General features: G+C 50.9%; 4 protein-coding genes across 4 annotated transcripts; 2 read left to right on the forward strand and 2 right to left on the reverse strand.

Annotated features, from left to right (window-relative positions):
- Positions 1-7,488: 7,488 nt before the first annotated feature.
- BDV59DRAFT_128089 (uncharacterized protein) lies at positions 7,489-8,642 on the reverse strand. The gene is made up of 2 exons (XM_073686926.1): positions 8,205-8,642; positions 7,489-8,131 (listed from the first exon to the last, which is right to left on the reverse strand). The coding sequence occupies exons 1-2, from the start codon at positions 8,494-8,496 to the stop codon at positions 7,596-7,598; spliced, it is 828 nt and encodes a 275-aa protein (XP_073550857.1). The 5' UTR covers positions 8,497-8,642; the 3' UTR covers positions 7,489-7,595.
- A 2,090-nt stretch (positions 8,643-10,732) lies between these two features.
- Positions 10,733-12,267, reverse strand: BDV59DRAFT_128097 (Rieske [2Fe-2S] domain protein). The gene has a single exon (XM_073686927.1). It carries the CDS (start codon positions 12,205-12,207, stop codon positions 10,843-10,845), a length of 1,365 nt encoding a protein of 454 aa, XP_073550858.1. The 5' UTR covers positions 12,208-12,267; the 3' UTR covers positions 10,733-10,842.
- A 102-nt stretch (positions 12,268-12,369) lies between these two features.
- BDV59DRAFT_172070 (FKBP-type peptidyl-prolyl cis-trans isomerase) lies at positions 12,370-14,647 on the forward strand. Its single transcript, XM_073688655.1, has 4 exons — positions 12,370-12,632; positions 12,687-13,118; positions 13,184-13,826; positions 13,893-14,647. The coding sequence occupies exons 1-4, from the start codon at positions 12,543-12,545 to the stop codon at positions 14,096-14,098; spliced, it is 1,371 nt and encodes a 456-aa protein (XP_073550859.1). The 5' UTR covers positions 12,370-12,542; the 3' UTR covers positions 14,099-14,647.
- On the forward strand, positions 14,603-17,476 carry BDV59DRAFT_199310 (serine/threonine-protein kinase; the record flags this gene model as incomplete). Its single annotated transcript, XM_073693335.1, has 4 exons — positions 14,603-14,729; positions 14,787-16,585; positions 16,643-16,705; positions 16,763-17,476. 4 exons carry the CDS (start codon positions 14,603-14,605, stop codon positions 17,474-17,476), a joined length of 2,703 nt encoding a protein of 900 aa, XP_073550860.1.
- Between the last annotated feature and the right edge of the window lie 14 nt (positions 17,477-17,490).

A 17,490-nucleotide genomic window follows, 5' to 3' on the forward strand; every position in this document is an offset into this window, starting at 1 on the left:
TTCCTTGTCACCGTGAATCCGTACTGCCCGCTCCCCATCTACTCCAATGAATACATCAAGACCTACAAAGGCCGCAGCAGAGATGAGACACGGCCGCACATCTTTGCCATGGCAGATGAGGCGTTCAGAAATTTGGTCGAGGAAGGCGAAAATCAGAGTATACTTGTCACGTATGTCTCCTTACCCACAAGCAATCGAAATGGCCGATATCCTGACAGTTGTGTAGCGGAGAGTCTGGTGCAGGAAAGACGGAGAACACGAAGAAAGTCATTCAGTACTTGGCAGCAGTCGCAACATCAGACACGCCATATGTACGCTCGGGGAACAAGCAGCTGTCGACGCTTTCTCAACAGATTCTGCGGGCAAATCCCATCCTGGAAGCATTCGGTAACGCCCAGACTGTGCGGAACAACAACTCGTCCCGTTTCGGAAAGTTTATTCGAATTGAATTTGCTCGCTCTGGTCAAATTTCCGGTGCATCAATCGACTGGTTTCTTTTCGAAAAGTCTCGAGTAGTGAAGCCCAACCAACAAGAGCGAAATTATCACATTTTTTACCAACTGTTACGCGGAGCCGAGCCCGAATTACGAAAGAAATTACTCTTGTCAGACCTTCAGATTGAAGACTTTGCCTACACCAAGGACGGTAATGAGACAATCGCGGGTGTCTCTGACGAGGACGAATGGGGCTCCTTGATGGAGGCGTTCCATGTGATGGACTTCTCTGAAAACGACCAGCTGTGCATTTTGTGCACGATAGCTGCTGTCCTCCACTTAGGGAATGTGACTATCGTGAAGGAGAGCCTGCGAGCTGACCAGGCTGCTTTGGGTCCGGACTCCCTTAATAGTGTCGATCGAGCATGTCAACTACTGGGCATTGCACCAGATGCTTTCGTGAAAGGGCTACTGCACCCACGCGTTAAGGCAGGCCGTGAGTGGGTTGAGAAGGTCCAAACTCCGGAGCAGGTTCGACTAGCTTTAGATGCCCTGGCGAAAGGTATCTATGAGCGTGCCTTTGGGAATCTTGTGGATCGCATCAACAAAAGATTAGATCGCAACACTGTGACTGGAGATGACAATTATTTTATCGGTGTCCTCGATATCGCAGGTTTCGAAATCTTCCAGAACAACAGTTTCGAGCAGCTATGCATCAACTACACCAACGAAAAACTCCAGCAATTTTTCAACCATCACATGTTCGTCCTTGAGCAGGAAGAGTATTCCCGGGAACAGATCGAATGGCAATTCATCGACTTTGGAAAGGACCTGCAACCGACAATCGATCTGATCGAGTTGACCAATCCCATTGGTATCTTTTCCTGCTTGGACGAGGACAGTGTTATGCCGAAAGCCACCGATAGATCCTTCACCGATAAGCTGCACTCTCTGTGGGATAAAAAAACTCCTAAATACCGTGCCTCTCGCCTCAGTCAAGGATTTGTTCTCACCCATTATGCCGCTGAGGTCGAGTATGGTACAGAGGGCTGGCTTGAGAAGAACAAAGACCCGCTCAATGACAACATAACTAGGCTGTTAGCTGCTTCCCGGGAAAAGCATGTCTCCAATCTCTTTTCTGACTGTGGAGGCCCTGATGATGAGGCAGACTATCCCAAGAGCCGCGTCAAGAAAGGCCTATTCCGGACAGTCGCCCAAAGGCATAAGGAGCAGCTTTCCAGCCTTATGACGCAGTTGCACTCGACGCACCCTCACTTCGTCCGCTGTATCCTGCCAAACCATAAGAAGCGGCCGAAGATGTTCAACGCCCCCCTTGTTCTGGACCAATTAAGGTGCAACGGTGTTCTGGAGGGTATCAGAATTGCGCGAACAGGCTTCCCTAATCGATTGCCTTTTGCTGAATTCCGCCAGCGATATGAGGTTCTCTGCCGCAATATTCCCAAGGGCTATATGGATGGACAGAATGCAGCCCATATGATGCTCCAGAACCTTGGTCTTGATGCTACCTGGTATCGTGTTGGTCGGACTAAGGTCTTCTTCAGGGCTGGCGTGCTGGCCGAGTTGGAAGAGAAGCGCGACGAACTGATCCGCTCTATCATGACACGATTCCAGTCCATTGCTAGAGGCTTCGTCCAACGGCGTATTTCAAACAAGCGATTGTACCGCGCGGAGGCGACCCGAATTATCCAGCATAATTTCAGCGCCTACCTGCGCCTCAAAGCGAGCCCATGGTGGTGCTTGTTCTCACGTATGAAGCCTCTTTTGGGCGAAACTAGAACAGCCACCGAGGTGAAGAGAAGAGACGAAAAGATCCAGCAAATGCAGATGAAGATCAAGCAGGATGTCGCAGAGCGGCAGAAGATTGAAGAGGAAAGGCGACGTACGGAGATTGAAATGCAAAAGATCCAGCAGACACTGGAGAGCGAGAGAGCGTTGGCCTTGGACAAAGAGGAGATATTCAAAAGACTCCAGCTTCGGGAGGTCGAGCTGACCGAAAAGCTGGCAGGTGCAATTGCAGACCAGGAGAGCCTTGAAGATCAGCTGGATGAACTCATAGCGGCTAAGAAACGAGTTGACGACGAGTTGAGCCACAGGATCACGCAACTTGAGCAAGCCGGAGAAATCATCCAACGCCTCGAAGCGGAGAAAAACGAAACCCAAGGGCGTCTTGCAGATATCGATCGTACCTTGCATGATGCGGAGGCATCTACTTCTGAAAAAGAGGCCAGGATCAAGGAGCTAGAACAAGAAGCTCGGATGCTCCAAAGCAACATGAGCTTGAAAGAGCGGAAGCTGCAAGATCTGGAGGCGAAGTTGCTGAAAACAGACCAGGATCTTGATATTAAACTAGCGAAGACCTCGAAGGAACTGGATCAGTCGAAGAAGCACGCCAAAGAGCTTCTTGATGAGAATCGTTCAGTCCGTCAACAAATTGCCGACCTCTCCTCAACGTCGACGAGCTATGAGGAGATGCTCCGACGGAAGGAAAGTGAGATCGCTGTTCTTCGGAAAGATTCGCGAAAGCACGAAGAGGATAAGCGACAACTTGAGAACGAGAAGAAGTCTCTTTCTACGCGCCATGACAACATGCAGAAGCGCCTGCGCGATCTGCAAGCAGAGGCTGATGCAATGAGATCAGAAAAGATCCAGTTAGAACGGGAGGTATCTGACGTTAAGAAACTGCTGGAAGAAAAGATATCCGAGGATGCACAGGCTGGCGAGGGTCGCAGATTGCTTGAACAACAAATTCATGATCTCAAGAACCAGTTGTTCCAGGCTCAAGCAGATCTCAGCCGCGAGCGGCAGTCCAGAGACGATGTACAAATGCTTGCCGAGCACAATCTTGCTGAGCTGCGGGACAAATATACCTCCCTGAACGAATCCAAGATTACTATCGAGAAGGAGATGTACATCCAGCAAGATTCCCTCCGTCGGGCAACCGAAGGTCGGCTCGCTGCCGAGCAGTCTCGGAAGGACCTTCAAGCAGAGCTGATCAGACTCCGAGACCGTTTCACTTCTGTTGAGAATGCTCGCTTGAATGCAGAAGCTGAAATTGAGAAGAATATGATGAAACAAGCCAACCAGCGCCTGAATAGTGTGCAGAAGGAGTTGAATGAAAAGGCCAAGCTGCTGGAGGATGTTGAAGTGGAAAGATCGCGTCTTTCAACCAGAGTGCAAGAGCTCACCAATGCTATTGCGGAGTCGGATAACTTCCGGATTCGCCATGACCAGCACAAGGAACGCCTGGAGCGGGAACTGGTGACTCTTAAGGGCAGACTCACTGCCTCAGAGAATGACAACCGAGCGCTCCTAACGAAGATTCAACAGAAGAATCTTGACATTGCTAGGTCTAATTCGAAGGCAAGCGACAACCAGCGCCATCGTATCACAACCCTCCAAAAAGAGAAAGCAAAGGTCGAAGAAGATAACAAGAAGCTTACCCGGCAGCTTGGTGATCTCCAACTCTCCATTACATCCCTAGAGAAGCAAAAGGAAAAGCTGTCATTGAGCGTGGAAGACATGAACCATGAAGTCACTAGGGAGCAGAAGGCTAGCCGCAATGCCGAGAAAGCAGCCTCTACCGCTGGGATCCAATTGGCGGAGGCCAACAGGAACCTGGAAACCGAAAGACAGCTGCGAACGCAGGCTCAGGCAAACACACGAAAACTACAAGGCTCCTTGGACACAGCGAACAAAGAAATCGAGGATCTCCATCGCCAACTCATTCTACTACACAAGGTTGTCGATCCTGCAGCTGACAAGCCGTCAGAGTCGTGGGAAGCCGTGCAACCGGACCTGTCCAAGAAGATTGATCTTGCACAAACGTTGGATACAATGCGCAGTAAATTGCAGGTGACAGAAGAGAAGTATAGCCGTGCCGAAAGCCAGCTTGAAGAAATGCGCCGTCGACATGGCGATGAGATGAAGGAGCTTGATTCACGCTACCAATCTTCTAAACGTGCATTGCTGGAGGAGATCGACCAGAACCAGGTTGCTGGCAACCGCACGCCAACGCACTTGAGAAAGAATTCTGAGAACAGCTTCGTTAAAAAATTCGGCACACCTACGACACCCAACCGCAGATTCAACGTTAACGACAATGCCAACTCTGCTCGTTCTGATCGCACTGTGGATACTGTCGGGTACCAAAGACGGATGGATTTCGCAACGGAGATTGAAGAGCTTCAGAACAAGCTCCAGATGAGTGAGATGCAGAATAAACATCTCCAGAGCCAGTTAGATCAGGCGAACCCTCTTCGAGACATGTGGCAAGACGAGAGCCCGTCACTTCGCCGCATGCAGTTACTGGAGCGTGAGAATGGTAGACTTCACGACCAGCTCGACGATTCCGCAAAGAAGGTATCTTCTCTCGAAAGAAGTATCCGGTCTGGGGAGTTATCACTGCGTGATGTTCAAGCTAAGTCGCACGAAGAATTGTACGACTTAATCAACTCTCAAGAGCAGTCTCGTCGGTCTTTGCTTAAAGTTCATAATGAGGCACTTGCCGACTTTAATGACGCTAAGTCGCATTTTGAGAAACTCAAGCGCGCCAAGGCCACCCTGGAGGTTGAACTTCGTGATGCTCGCTCTGAAGCAGAAGAACTGCAACTAGCTAAAGACCAGGACGCGGCAAGCCGGAACCAGCTTCTTCAGGAGTTTTCTGACTTGCAAATCCGCCTCGATGCAGAAACCTCAAAATCTGCCGATCTTGCCTCAAGCCTTAGCTTGTACAAAACCCGCGCTGATGAATATTTCAGCAAGCTCGAACAAGCAGAGATCTCGGTGCTAAAGGCTAGTCGTGCAGAGCAATTCGCGAAATCCCAGGCCAAGGAAGCAGAGGATTCTTGCGCACAGATCATGTCCGAGCGCAAGCAAATGGATGCTCTTGTGGATGATCTTCAGAGGCAAACGCAGTCCTTGGAGGCACGGATGGAGGATCAGGCAGCTGAGCTTCAGGCCGCTTTACAGGCCAAGCAGCGCCTTCACAACGAGCTTGAGGACTACAGGAACCAACGCGCCATCGACCTCGAAGACAAGGAGACCTCGATGGAGCAAACGAGGCAGAAGTATCAAAGGGAGTTCACCACCCTTAACAATGAGCTTGAGATGGAGCGCGAGAAAGTGCTCAATGTTCGTACCGAGAATTCCCGACTTCGTGAAGAGCTTGAGGACTTGCGTAGCAAGTGGGATAATGAAGTTCTGAACAGCTCCACCTGGGCCAAGGAGAAAGCCCGTATGGACATCATGCTGCAGGACGTCACAAACTCCCGTGATGAGGCCGTCAACGCGCATAATGATGCTCAAAGCAGAGTGGTCTCTCTCCTGTCTCAGGTCAGAAGCCTGCGGACCTCCGTGGACGATGTAGGCGCAGAGAGAGATATGCTGCTGAAGGAGAAGAAGATGCTCGAGGCTCGGCTGGCCGAAGCAGGGGAAAGATTAGAGGATCTTGCCAAGGGCGAGAGCCCATCCATGCGTAATGCAGCAAGCATGGATCGTGAGTTGCTGGAACTGAAATCGAAGCTCGCCCAGCAAGAAGACGTTTCTGCCGCTGCTGTTGGAAAGATGCGACGAGCCGAAGCCCTTGCTACCGAAATGCAGAAGGAGGTCACTGCGGAGAGGGAGACTAATGCTCAGCTTTTCAAGGACAAGGCTGGACTGGAGAAGCAATTGAAGGAAGCCCAGCTGCGTTGTGTTGACCTGGAGACTAAGAGCTACTCCTCTGGTAGCCAAGACGTCAAGTTCCTACACAAGAGAATCAAAGAGGTACGTTATCCCTGGAACAACATCTGATAGGGGCAGCTCTAACATGGCCTGAACAGCTGGAGGCCCATCTCGAAGAACAAGAGAACAAACATAGCTCCGAGCAACGATCGCTGCGCAATGTCGACCGAACTGTCAAAGACCTTCAGTCCCAAATAGAACGACGTGAGAAGATGAATTCTCAGCTTAATGATGATGTCAACAAGGCTCGCGACAAGATTGAGCGATTACTCAAGAATATTGAGGAACTCCAACACGCCGACTCCGAGACGCAGTTACAAGCTCGCCGCGCAGAGCGCGAGCTTAGGGAGGAGAGAGAGAAGTCGCTCCGCCTCGAACGTGAATTGGAAGGCTGGAAGAGTCTTCGGGTCGAAAGAGGAAGTGCTGTCGGACGGGGGCATATCACAGCTTATAGCGATATGGGGAGCCGAAAGGGCAGCGGCGCTTTCGGTTCCAGCGACTTGCAGAGAATGCCCAGCAACACCAAGGGTTTCTTATGAAGTATCCACGATCTGACGACGGAGCAGGTTGATCCTGCTCAGCATAATGAGCTTTAACCGTTCCAGCGTTTTAAGTGATGGATTATGACAAAGTCATGGCTACGATGGGGCTGCACGGATGGACTTTGCGGTCGAAGTCTGTCTTCCTGTTACACCAGTGTATACTTGAATTTTGTGTTGATGCTTTGCTTCCTTTTTTTGCCTGATCCCATTGTACTTGGACTCTGCGGCATGACCGGCGATGTATCCAGTATTAATAAATGTGATTGTTCTGAATATCATGCATGTTACAATGTAAATTCTTCCCTGAATATGAGGAGGCCGCTTGCAGTAGCCAGAGATCCTAGCGCCTGTACAGTATGTGGGTAGCCGACAGATATGCAACCCATTAATTTGCTGGAGCTCATGAGGACAAAACTGCACTTTGTGTGCTTGCACGCCTGGATGGCAAAGAACGTTGCCATGGATTCTGCCTCTGAGCCTTAGGCAGGGTGTCTGTCTATACTACCTACCTACCTCAGGGGGCGCGCCGGTCTTTGTAGTATTTTCTGTCAGGCGCTGTCTGGCTATTTGGGAAGGAAGAAAGTACATGTTTCCCTTAACTTGCATAACACAGGATCATGCAAAGTGCTAAGGTAGCGCCGAGGGATCCAAGCTGCTAGCATTACATAACGCTTCGATGTCAAGACAGCCGCCATTTACAAAGACCGAAAAAGGCATATTCTACTCAGAGTACATGAGACTAATCCTTAATCCTATATCCACCGAATATACATGCTTCATATCCGCCAACGCATTCTTCATAAGTTGATGTTGTGACAACACGGTAAAAGAAAAAAACCTCGCTATCATAAACTCCGGTTGGGAATTTGTAGTTTCATCACTTGCTATGGCCCGCAGGCGGCAACTCCGCAACACCATGCTCATGCCCATAACTGCCCATCTCGACGGGGGGTGGAGTCTGCATTTGCGGCACCGGGGCGTACTGATAATTTTGGGATATCGCAGCCCTCAACTGATCCATTTCCCTTCTGGCAGATGCTGTCTTCTTTCTCTCCCAGGCACCCCAAATCAACGCAGAGCCTGCAATGATACCCAACGGGAGACCAAGTCCCAAACCGATACCCAGCTTTGTTGACTGGGACGACTGGCTGTCAGATTTCTCCGGGCTCTTTGATGATGTGTCGTTACTATTGCCAGCGGGATGAGTGGCGCTACAGCTAGGAGCAGATGTCGAGGCCTGAGATGCCAATGCGGCGACACCTGGAATAACGGTGCCGGTTGGGACAGGGAACGGTCCGTCACCCGAGCATGTAATTCCGTCAGACGAAGAGCTTAGGACAGCGCCGCAGCAGAACTGATGGTTGGCGATATCGGCGTTGACAACGGGGTATCCGCCGGACGGATTGGCGCGGGCTATTTTCGATCATGAAATTTAGCATGTTGCGTCGTTTAGGATGAGGTTAGGTGAGAACAGGTTGGGGCGTACCACATGGTCTTGCAGCTACGCAATCATCACCCCAGCTTATATCGGTGCAGCTCCCTCGTGATAGAACCATATCGCCGGTACTTTGAGACCAACAGAGGCCGTTTGACATGCAGATGTCATTTTTGTTACAGCAGTGGGTGGTCTCTTTTGTGGTGCAGGGAACATCGTCGACGGCGACTGTCGTTTCATCGACCATGTAACATGTCCGGTTATCCACTGCTCGTGCGGTGCCTGATAATAGTGGCAAGAGGAAGATCAGGCGAGAGGCTCCAAGGAGCAAAGATGACCTCATTGTTCCTCAAATATTGTCTTTATTGATCGCAGGTAATTCAATGGGAAGGACCAAGGGGCCAACAGGATAAGTATGGAAAGGAAAATAGGGTCTTTCACGCCCAGGGTCCGCGAGATCTATTCGTCGGACCATGAGCAAGAAAGGTGGAGCAAAGCCTAAGGGGTTCGGTTCTCCTTTTCTTATTCTCCATCTGACATGACGGGAACTGGCAAATGATCGTACTGATGTTGCTCGCCAGGGAGCCGCAGGATGCGCTTTACAGTTCTTAGTTAGTCGCTCCACTTGCTAATTACATCTGGTCCATGAATGGGCAGTCCCAGCTTTAGTTCCCTATTATCCAAGGACAGTTTTGACAGCACAATGGATTGTGGCCGTGTGAAATTACCAGATAAATCGTATGCTCAGCCCCGGTTGGGGGCTGTTGCAGATTTCTTACCTGATTGGGGCCAAAACCGGGTGGACTAAAGAGTCTGTTGGTTATGTTGGCTGCCGATCGTGCGGCTGTGGCCGTGGACATGAAATCTTTGATTGGCATTGCAAGGCCCTGTCCAAGCCTCCAGATGGATATTGCGATCGGTGCGCTTAGGCCGTGTTAAAGTTTCGCGCGAAGAGTTGTCTCCTTCAGCGTTGATACCTGCATGCCCGCGCCGGAGTGGTAGTGGTTCAAATTTTTACTATGACCATTGTCGTGTTCGGGGGAAGGAAAAGGAGTCTGTGAACCTGTCATGGTCTGCCCTATGTAAAATAATCCCTGATAACGGGCTCAGACAAATGGATGGGATACGAATGGCTTGACAGCAGCCTCCGTGGAGAAGGAGTATGGGCTGACGCCAAACTATTAGAGACCATTCAATAGATGCATTGTGCAGAGCCTCATGAGCTACTTCGCAGACCACCTTGATGCGTCCCATGGTACTGGCATCGAGGTTGATCATCATGCCAAGGAGCCGTTTACGGTCTGAAACCATGGTACGGAGTGCTCCGACTGGCATTAGAAGCTAAAATAAGGATGCTCTTTATATACAATTCAGAATATGAAGCCTCTCTAGAAATACCAGACTAATATTTCACCAGCGAGCCATTGGTATGATAAAGATATTCCGTTCTTTATATCACCCGTGCCATCCGATGGAGAAAAGGGCAAAAAGATAAAAGGCCGACGTCGACCAGCAAGACCGAACATCTCCGCATCGGCAGTTTTTACCTAGTATTTACGAAAAGAAGGCCAGGGATATTTATCAAAAGGGACAGTATTCTTACATCAGGTATATCCATTATGCACCGAATATTCAACTGTAATTGCTTTGATAAGGGAGGAACCACGTGTTATGCGGCGTGAATTCTAAAGCATGGATTACTGCGCATACAGAGCAATATCTCATGTAGATCTTGCTAAATCAGGAAGCTTTTCCGATGTGACGGAGGACACGAAGCTCTAGTCAGCCAGTACTAGGGAGGTGGCAGAGATAGGGCCGAGCGCTATTCGACCGGTGGAGATACAAGGGACCGAACCTATGCAGGTTTTCCAGTTATATCCATTACCGGTTGGCTTGGTCGCTTTCAACGAACTATCATGACAGGGATATGAGGACACCCAAGTCCGGTCGTGATGAGGAGTATTTGAATACTGAACCAGTATCGAGTGGTGGCTACAAATTTTTTTTCCCTGTAGACCAGACCCCATGTTGCTCGGAAGTCCAAGTATCGCGTTGCTACTATAGCCTCCTAACTCTTCCTTACACACATGGCATTGGGTCGATTGGCTGCACGTCCGACCGGAAGTCCCTTACGCAAACACGCTCTCCCTCTTTAGATGGCGGCTCGCTTGAAACGTTAGCCGTAGTGTTTTCGGGAATCATCTACCAATCTGTCACTTTCCTATGCGCTGAAACTTCTGAAGACCGACAATCTGAACGGCAAATCTGTATATCTGTCCGCCAACAGGGCGCCAATAATACCAATGCTAAGATAGGTTCCAGAGAAAGGAAAAAAGCTGTAGTCAAGGATTTCCTACCCGAGACGAGAAGACCCACATTGCGGAATGTAGACCTCGAAATAGACTCAAGAACAAAGCCAGACTGCCATGGTCAATTGCATACTACGGCTCAAGGAAGCCGTCGTTGTTGAGTAAAGTGGTAGACTCCGATAGTCGGGATCTATCTGGCCTTGATTTCCCGTGCTGTTGGAGAAAGGGAATACAGCGCATCAATCCGTCGCGATTGGTTCAATCGTCCGGAGCCGGCCCGAGTTCACCGAAAGAACCTTCGCTGGCAGACAGGAAGAGACCCTTCGAAGATGTAGATATCGAGGGAATATATGTTCCAATATCTATGAACCGTATTGCACTTAGGCTACCCGAATGCCGCTTTGGTCCAAGTTCTCGTAATAACGTCGATCTAAGCCTGCCTGCATTCGAGCTTCTGCATTGAATGGCTCACGAAGAGGGCCTCGGAAGTGCTTCTGTACATTTCCCCGGAAAATTTGAACTGGGTCGGTTCCTTCTTCCTGGCATATCCATGTTAACCATCGATGGCCTGTGGTAACATGCGTAATCTCATCGTTGTGGATGATCTCAAGGGTCTGAACGCTCTCGGAGTCGCCGGCTTTGCGGAATTTATCAATGGTCATGGGGTTCACGTCAAGGCCTCGTGCCTCATGCACCAAACAAATGATACAGATACGCGCGCGGAGGTCGTCCGCCGTCTCAGTGGCCGAGTCCCAAAGGCTATGGTGTACCGGTAGTGCTCCGAAATAAGAGCCCATCTCCTCGAGTCGGGCCCGCAGCAAGGAGAAGTGCTTGGCTTCGTCGCTGGCCACTTTGAGCCAATCGTGGAAATATGCCCGCGGCAATTGCCGTGACGTGCTTTGTGTCTGGAACGCAACAAATCTCACGCAGATATCGATTGCGAGGTCGATTGCCCAGAGCTCAATGTTGGCCAGAGCATGTAGCATGGATATCCGGCTTTTCAAGGTGCCACCTTTTCCAGCCTTCGGCATGGCACCGGGCCTCACTTCCTCTAAGCCTTCCCGAGGTGGTTGCGCCGGAAGAGCAACTTTCCCGTCACCGAGGGGCATGGAAGAGCCCTTCTCGGCGAATAGGGCGAACAGATGGGCTGTGAGTTCAATCTTGTGCTCCGGGTTCGAGGTATTCAGAATATGGGCACACCAGTCGCAAAGCGTGGCATTGTCGTCCAGGTACTGGGGGGCTCCCGATTGGGTGTGCTGAGATGTTGTTTTGACGGATGATGGGGCGGGAACTTGGCGTGTCCCGCGGTCATTCTTCAACTTCATTTTCTCGCTGACGGGTTCAAGATGGTCCAGCATGATATTGGGACAGTTGTCATCGGCGTAATCCAGAGTGACAAATTCACCACGCACATTCACGGGGAACGTACAGGCCTTAATACCCACGCTCGACTCTCCGGTCTCTACATTGAAATCGTAGGCGTGCCAAGGGCATGACACTATATACGCAGAATCTTCGATGTCCACCTGGGAATCCTGCATGGGACCACCAGCATGGGGACACTCGGCCTCCATCGAGTAGTAAGACCAGCCGTCGTCACTCTCATTGCTGGCAACGTTACTTCGACCGGTGGGTGGCTCAATCGAAGGCAGGCGAAACAACACTAGACGCTTGCCGTTGGAGAGATGGAGCACATAACGGGCCTGAGTAAAGTCGGCCAGAGCTCCCAGACGGATCTTGGTCATACTGAAGGCGGATTGCACGTCAAGGGGGTTAAGAGGGAAGATGAGGGTGATGTTGCTGCCGCGATGAACATGATTTTTGATACTCACGTGATGTACACGTGATGATAGAGCGGCGATGATTTTTTTTTTTTTTTGGTCCTTGCGGATCCATAAAAAAAAAAGAGCTCAACCTCGTCTTCTTCTTCTCATCGTTTTTTCCTCGGTCTTCCATCTTCCTCTCTCTCTCTCTCTGTCTCTTTTCCCCTCCGCTTTTCACTCCCTCCTTTTCCAATTCTCGTATTCTCTGTTCTTTTCGCCTTTTCCTTCCTTAATTTACCTCCCTTTTCGTCGCGAAAATGTCCGGAGTTCAGCCCGTCGCAGTCTACGCGATCAAGGTGCCCGCTGGAGGTGTCTTGGTCCCTGCTCTCCCTGAGCCTGGTGCCATGGTGAGTGGTCCTCAGTTTTAGTTTCTATACTGTTTATTAATCATTCTTTCCTAGTTCCGCATCTCGATGGCCGCTATTGACCCCGACGAGGAGCCCGATTTCGACGGTATGGAGACCAGCAAGCGTCCTAGGGCTACCCTTAAGATTGTCCGTCCTCCTCCCGGTCTGGATCTGGACGAGTCGGATGACGAGGTCGAAGACGAAGAAGATTCCGACGACTCCGACGATGAGGAAGTCAACGGCGGTCCTAGCGACAAGGAAAAGGCCCGCAAGTTGAAGGAGGCTGCCGCTCTGAAGGAGATGGAGGAAGCCATGGAGGAAGACGATGATGAGGAAGAGGATGACGATGAGGAGTTCGACCTCCAGGCTGCGATCTCCAAGCTCGTCAAGGGCAAGGCTCCCGCTACCGATGACGACGAGGATGACGAGTCCGACGAGGGCATTGAGCTTGACGAGACCGTCGTTTGCACTCTTAATCCCGAGACCGTATGTCCTTCTTCCTTTTATAGTCTGGCATAGTTCACGCCGTACTGACCTCGTTCCGCCTGCAGCTCTGCCAGCAGCCTCTCGATATCACCGTCTCCGAGGATGAGCGCGTCTACTTCAAGGTCACCGGTACCCACACCATCTATGTGACTGGCAACTACGTAATGCCCCTTGACGAGGGTCGTCAGGGTTTCGATGAGGATGACGAGGATGAGGATGAGGAGGACTATGATCTCTCCCCCGATGAGGACGAGATTGACCTCGAGAACCTTCTGGCCGGAGAGGATGAGGATGACGAGCTCGATGACCTGGAGAACCCTAGAGTCACCGAGGTTGAGAGCGATGAGGAAGCTCCCAAGCTTGTGGAGGCGAAAGGAAAGAACAAGCGGGCCGCTGATGAGGAAAAGAAGGAGGAGGAGAGCAAGAAGCAGCAGAAGAAGGTGAAGAAGAACAACGGTGAGGCCGCGCCCGCTGAGCAGAAGAAGGAAGCCAAAAAGGTCCAGTTTGCGAAGAACCTTGAGCAGGGCCCCACCCCCTCCGCTCAGGACAAGAAGCCCACTGAGAAGACCACTGGTACTCTGGGTGTCAAGGAGGTTAAGGGTGTGAAGATCGACGACAAGAAGCTCGGAAAGGGCCCTGCGGCGAAGAGCGGTAACAGCGTTGCCATGAGATACATCGGAAAGCTTGAGGATGGCAAGGTATTTGATGGTAAGCTCTCCCCCTGACGTCCCAGCATCGATGAACATGTTCGCTGATATTCGATTTCCATAACAGCCAACAAGAAGGGCAAGCCTTTCACTTTCAAGCTTGGCAAGGGCGAAGTCATCAAGGGCTGGGACATTGGTGTTGCGGGTATGGCTGTCGGTGGTGAACGCCGCATCACCATCCCCCCCCAGCTTGCGTATGGCAAGAAGGCCCTCCCCGGTATCCCTGCCAACTCGAAGTTGATCTTCGACGTGAAGCTCCTTGAGATCAAATAGATGCGTTGTAGTCTGAGAGGAGCGTTGATGTTGGCCTCGCCTGCAAGAGTCAGCTGTCATTGCGCAGTGAAATCTTGCCTGTTTTTCTATGTCTCATTTATTCCAAAACCGGTGTTTCGGGGGTTTGCTTTTGGATTTTGTTATTTGGGGTGATATCCGACTTGTTTATTTCTTGCACAGTCTTTGATGCATACCGACAGCAGGGATGAGGATATCGCCAGGAAATCCAAGTCTCTTTCTACAATCAAAAGCACCGTTGCTCGTTCTATTGCCAAGTTGTGTGTCTGAGAGCTAAGTAGATAGACTCGGCCTGGGTGTATCAGACTCAAATTGTCCGCATAGTGCCTTCCTGCTAGATGATAGAGATATGTACTTTCCCTTCATCTTTGTCCGTCACCTTCTATACTCTTGTTCCTTTCTGTGTCTCGACGTCTTCTATCGTCCCATTCATTCCTGGACAAACCCAGGCTACTCGCTATCGTTACATCTATATCCACTCCAACAATGTCGGACAGTTCGACCTCAGCTACGTCCGCAACGCAGCACGCCTCGCGGGACCGGCTACGGGCACGACTCAGAGACCAACGTTCTCGCCTACTCTCATTACTCGGTCGACGGAATGTTGCCAGTGGTATGTCTATATGAACAACAGGCCTTCCACGGAGGAAAACTGACTGTCTCTTTACAGTGCCCAAATCTGTTCCTTTAGATTCACCGTCAGCTGAACACCTCGAGACGTGCCGGCGTTCTATCCATTCTTCGAGATCTGAAGCCATAACGACGAATGCTGATGTCTCACCATCTACTACCTTCGGGGATGAGGAAAATGAGCATACAGGCTCCTCCTCTCCTCCACCTTCACCTTGTCGCAATCAAAGTATCTTGCCAGAACTGGCCCGGCAGCTCCAAGCGCGTCTTCGAAAGAGCCGCTCCAAGACACAGACGCACCCGCAGTTCCGGGGTACGCAGGAGTCAGTGACCATGAATAATAATGCCATGACTGAGGGCGCCCGAACCCAATCTTCACCTGGTGGGATCAGCGAGGTTTTTACACGCAAACTGTCGGTGGCATTTGGGCCTCCCACTGTCATTCGTCGCACGCATTTGCGATCACGGCCTAGTATTCCTGCTGTTTCCTTCCAAGTCGCACCAGAGTCCTCTCTGAGTACACAGGGTGATAGCGCTAATGACAGCTCTGACCCTCCGTCATCGTCGCCTAAATGTAGTGGTTCTCCTGTCAGTACCTCAACTCATCCTACCTCTGTGACACCTTCTACCCCACCGTTGACGCTGGACATTCTGGGCAAGGAGTCAGGTGGGCAAAGATTACAGCACTTGTCTCCGTCCGGAGGCGAGAAGACTGAAAAGCGGTCGTGGGCTGTGGTGCCTACAATCCGCACAGTGGAGGCGACCGCCAATGCTAAAGTGTTTCTCGAAACATACTTCGACACAGTGTATTCTGGGGTTGACCTGCGCACTCAGCGTCAACGAGAGCTGGAACAATACCTCTATGCACTACCTCTAGCACCAGAGGAGAAATCGAGAGTGTGGGAGAGTTGGATTGTTCAGGAACATGAATACCTTCGTCAGTGTCGCGTGCTCAAGACGTGTTCTGTGGACTCTCATCAACAAAACACCAGCCTAGCAGGGTTCGAGGTCATCAAGACCCTAGGAAGGGGTAGCTTCGGGGTTGTTCGCTTGGTTCGGGAAAAGACATCGTGCAACACACCTGGTAGTCCCACGCGATCTCCCAGGGAATGGAGTATTGCAGGCCGCCGGAGAATCATGACGGGGGCAAAGAAAGAGGCCTTTGCCATGAAGGTAATTCGGAAGTCAGCGATGATACGGAATTGTCAGGAGAGCCATTTGCGAGCTGAGAGAGACTTTCTCGTGGCTTCTATGAAATCACAGTGGATCGTGCCATTGATTGCGAGTTTTCAGGATCACAACTTTCTCTACCTCATCATGGACTACATGATTGGCGGCGATTTTCTCGGGTTGTTGATGCGAAAGTGCATTCTGCCAGAACAGGCTGCACGATGGTATGTCGCAGAAATGATTCTGTGTATCGAGGAGGCCCATCGGCTTTGCTGGATCCACCGAGATGTCAAACCTGATAACTTCTTGATTTCCGCTTCCGGTCATCTGAAGATATCCGATTTTGGCTTAGCTTTTGATGGACACTGGGCTCATGACCAGGAGTACTACAACGATAACAGGTATTCCCTGGTTGAAAAGCTGGGACTCAAGATTGCAGGAGACACCAAGGATCGGAGAGAGGAAAAGGAAGCCAAGGAAGCAAGGAAGTCAGGCCCTTCCTATACACCTCCAACGACAGGCGTCCTGGAATGGCGGGACCAAAACCAAAGGCGGCGGTACGCCCAAAGCATTGTCGGGACCAGTCAGTACATGGCTCCTGAAGTCGTCCGGGGCCATCCATATGATGGCCGCTGCGACTGGTGGAGTGTTGGGATCATTCTCTATGAGGTAAGTCTGAAGTACGTCTGGCATTCCTGCACCAAGCAGCTCTAATCTACCGGACAGTGCCTGTATGGATGCACTCCGTTTGCCTCGAAGGATCGCCATGAAACGAAATGGAAAATCCATGTAGGCAGTGCGGCCCTCTAGTTTAAAGAATACTGGGCACTAACAGCTGTTATGAAGAACCACCTCAAGACTCTGGCTTTCCCGACACAGAAAACGTCGGAGAAGCTTGTCTCTTCCGAAGCAATCGACCTGATTAGCAATCTTTTGCATGAGAAGGAGTACCGTTTGTCCTGTGCGAAGTATAGGACTAACGACTACCGATCGGTACCTCGGCATCTCTTTTGCAATGTGGATATACCAAGCCAGAACCCAGAAGGCTTCTACGTGTATCCAGATGATGCAGTTGACATCAAAGCCCATCCATTTTTCCATGACACTAGATGGGAAGATCTTCACCGTACACCTCCACCTTTCATCCCCAGAGTCAAAGGCTGGGAGGATACCCGGTATTTTGATGATGCGAGTGTGTACGATGAAAACGACTCACTTCTCTCTTCTGAGGGTGGATGGAGCGACAGCACAGAGGAAAACGCGCCAGAAGTTGAGGCGCAGACGAAGCAGCTACCACAGACTGAGAACAGAGCAAAAACTACGAATGCCAAGCCAGCAGCGCCGAAGATGAATGCAAAGTATTTGAGAGAGAAGGGAGCAAACCGGCCTCGTGACAAGTTGCTACGGGACAAGGAAGTGGGCAAGACGGTCCTCGAAATGCGCAAAAAGGGTGCATTCGTGGGCTATACCTACCGGCGACCCAAGACAGTCGCGATGGCTTTTGCTCCTGACAGAGGCCGTTCATCTGTTTCCCAATATGAGCTTTTTGAGGCAGATTGATGACCGGAGGTATT

This window comes from Aspergillus ambiguus, assembly GCF_047715705.1.
Source record: "Aspergillus ambiguus strain CBS 117.58 unplaced genomic scaffold BDV59scaffold_5, whole genome shotgun sequence".
NCBI classification, from domain to species: Eukaryota; Fungi; Ascomycota; class Eurotiomycetes; order Eurotiales; family Aspergillaceae; genus Aspergillus; species Aspergillus ambiguus.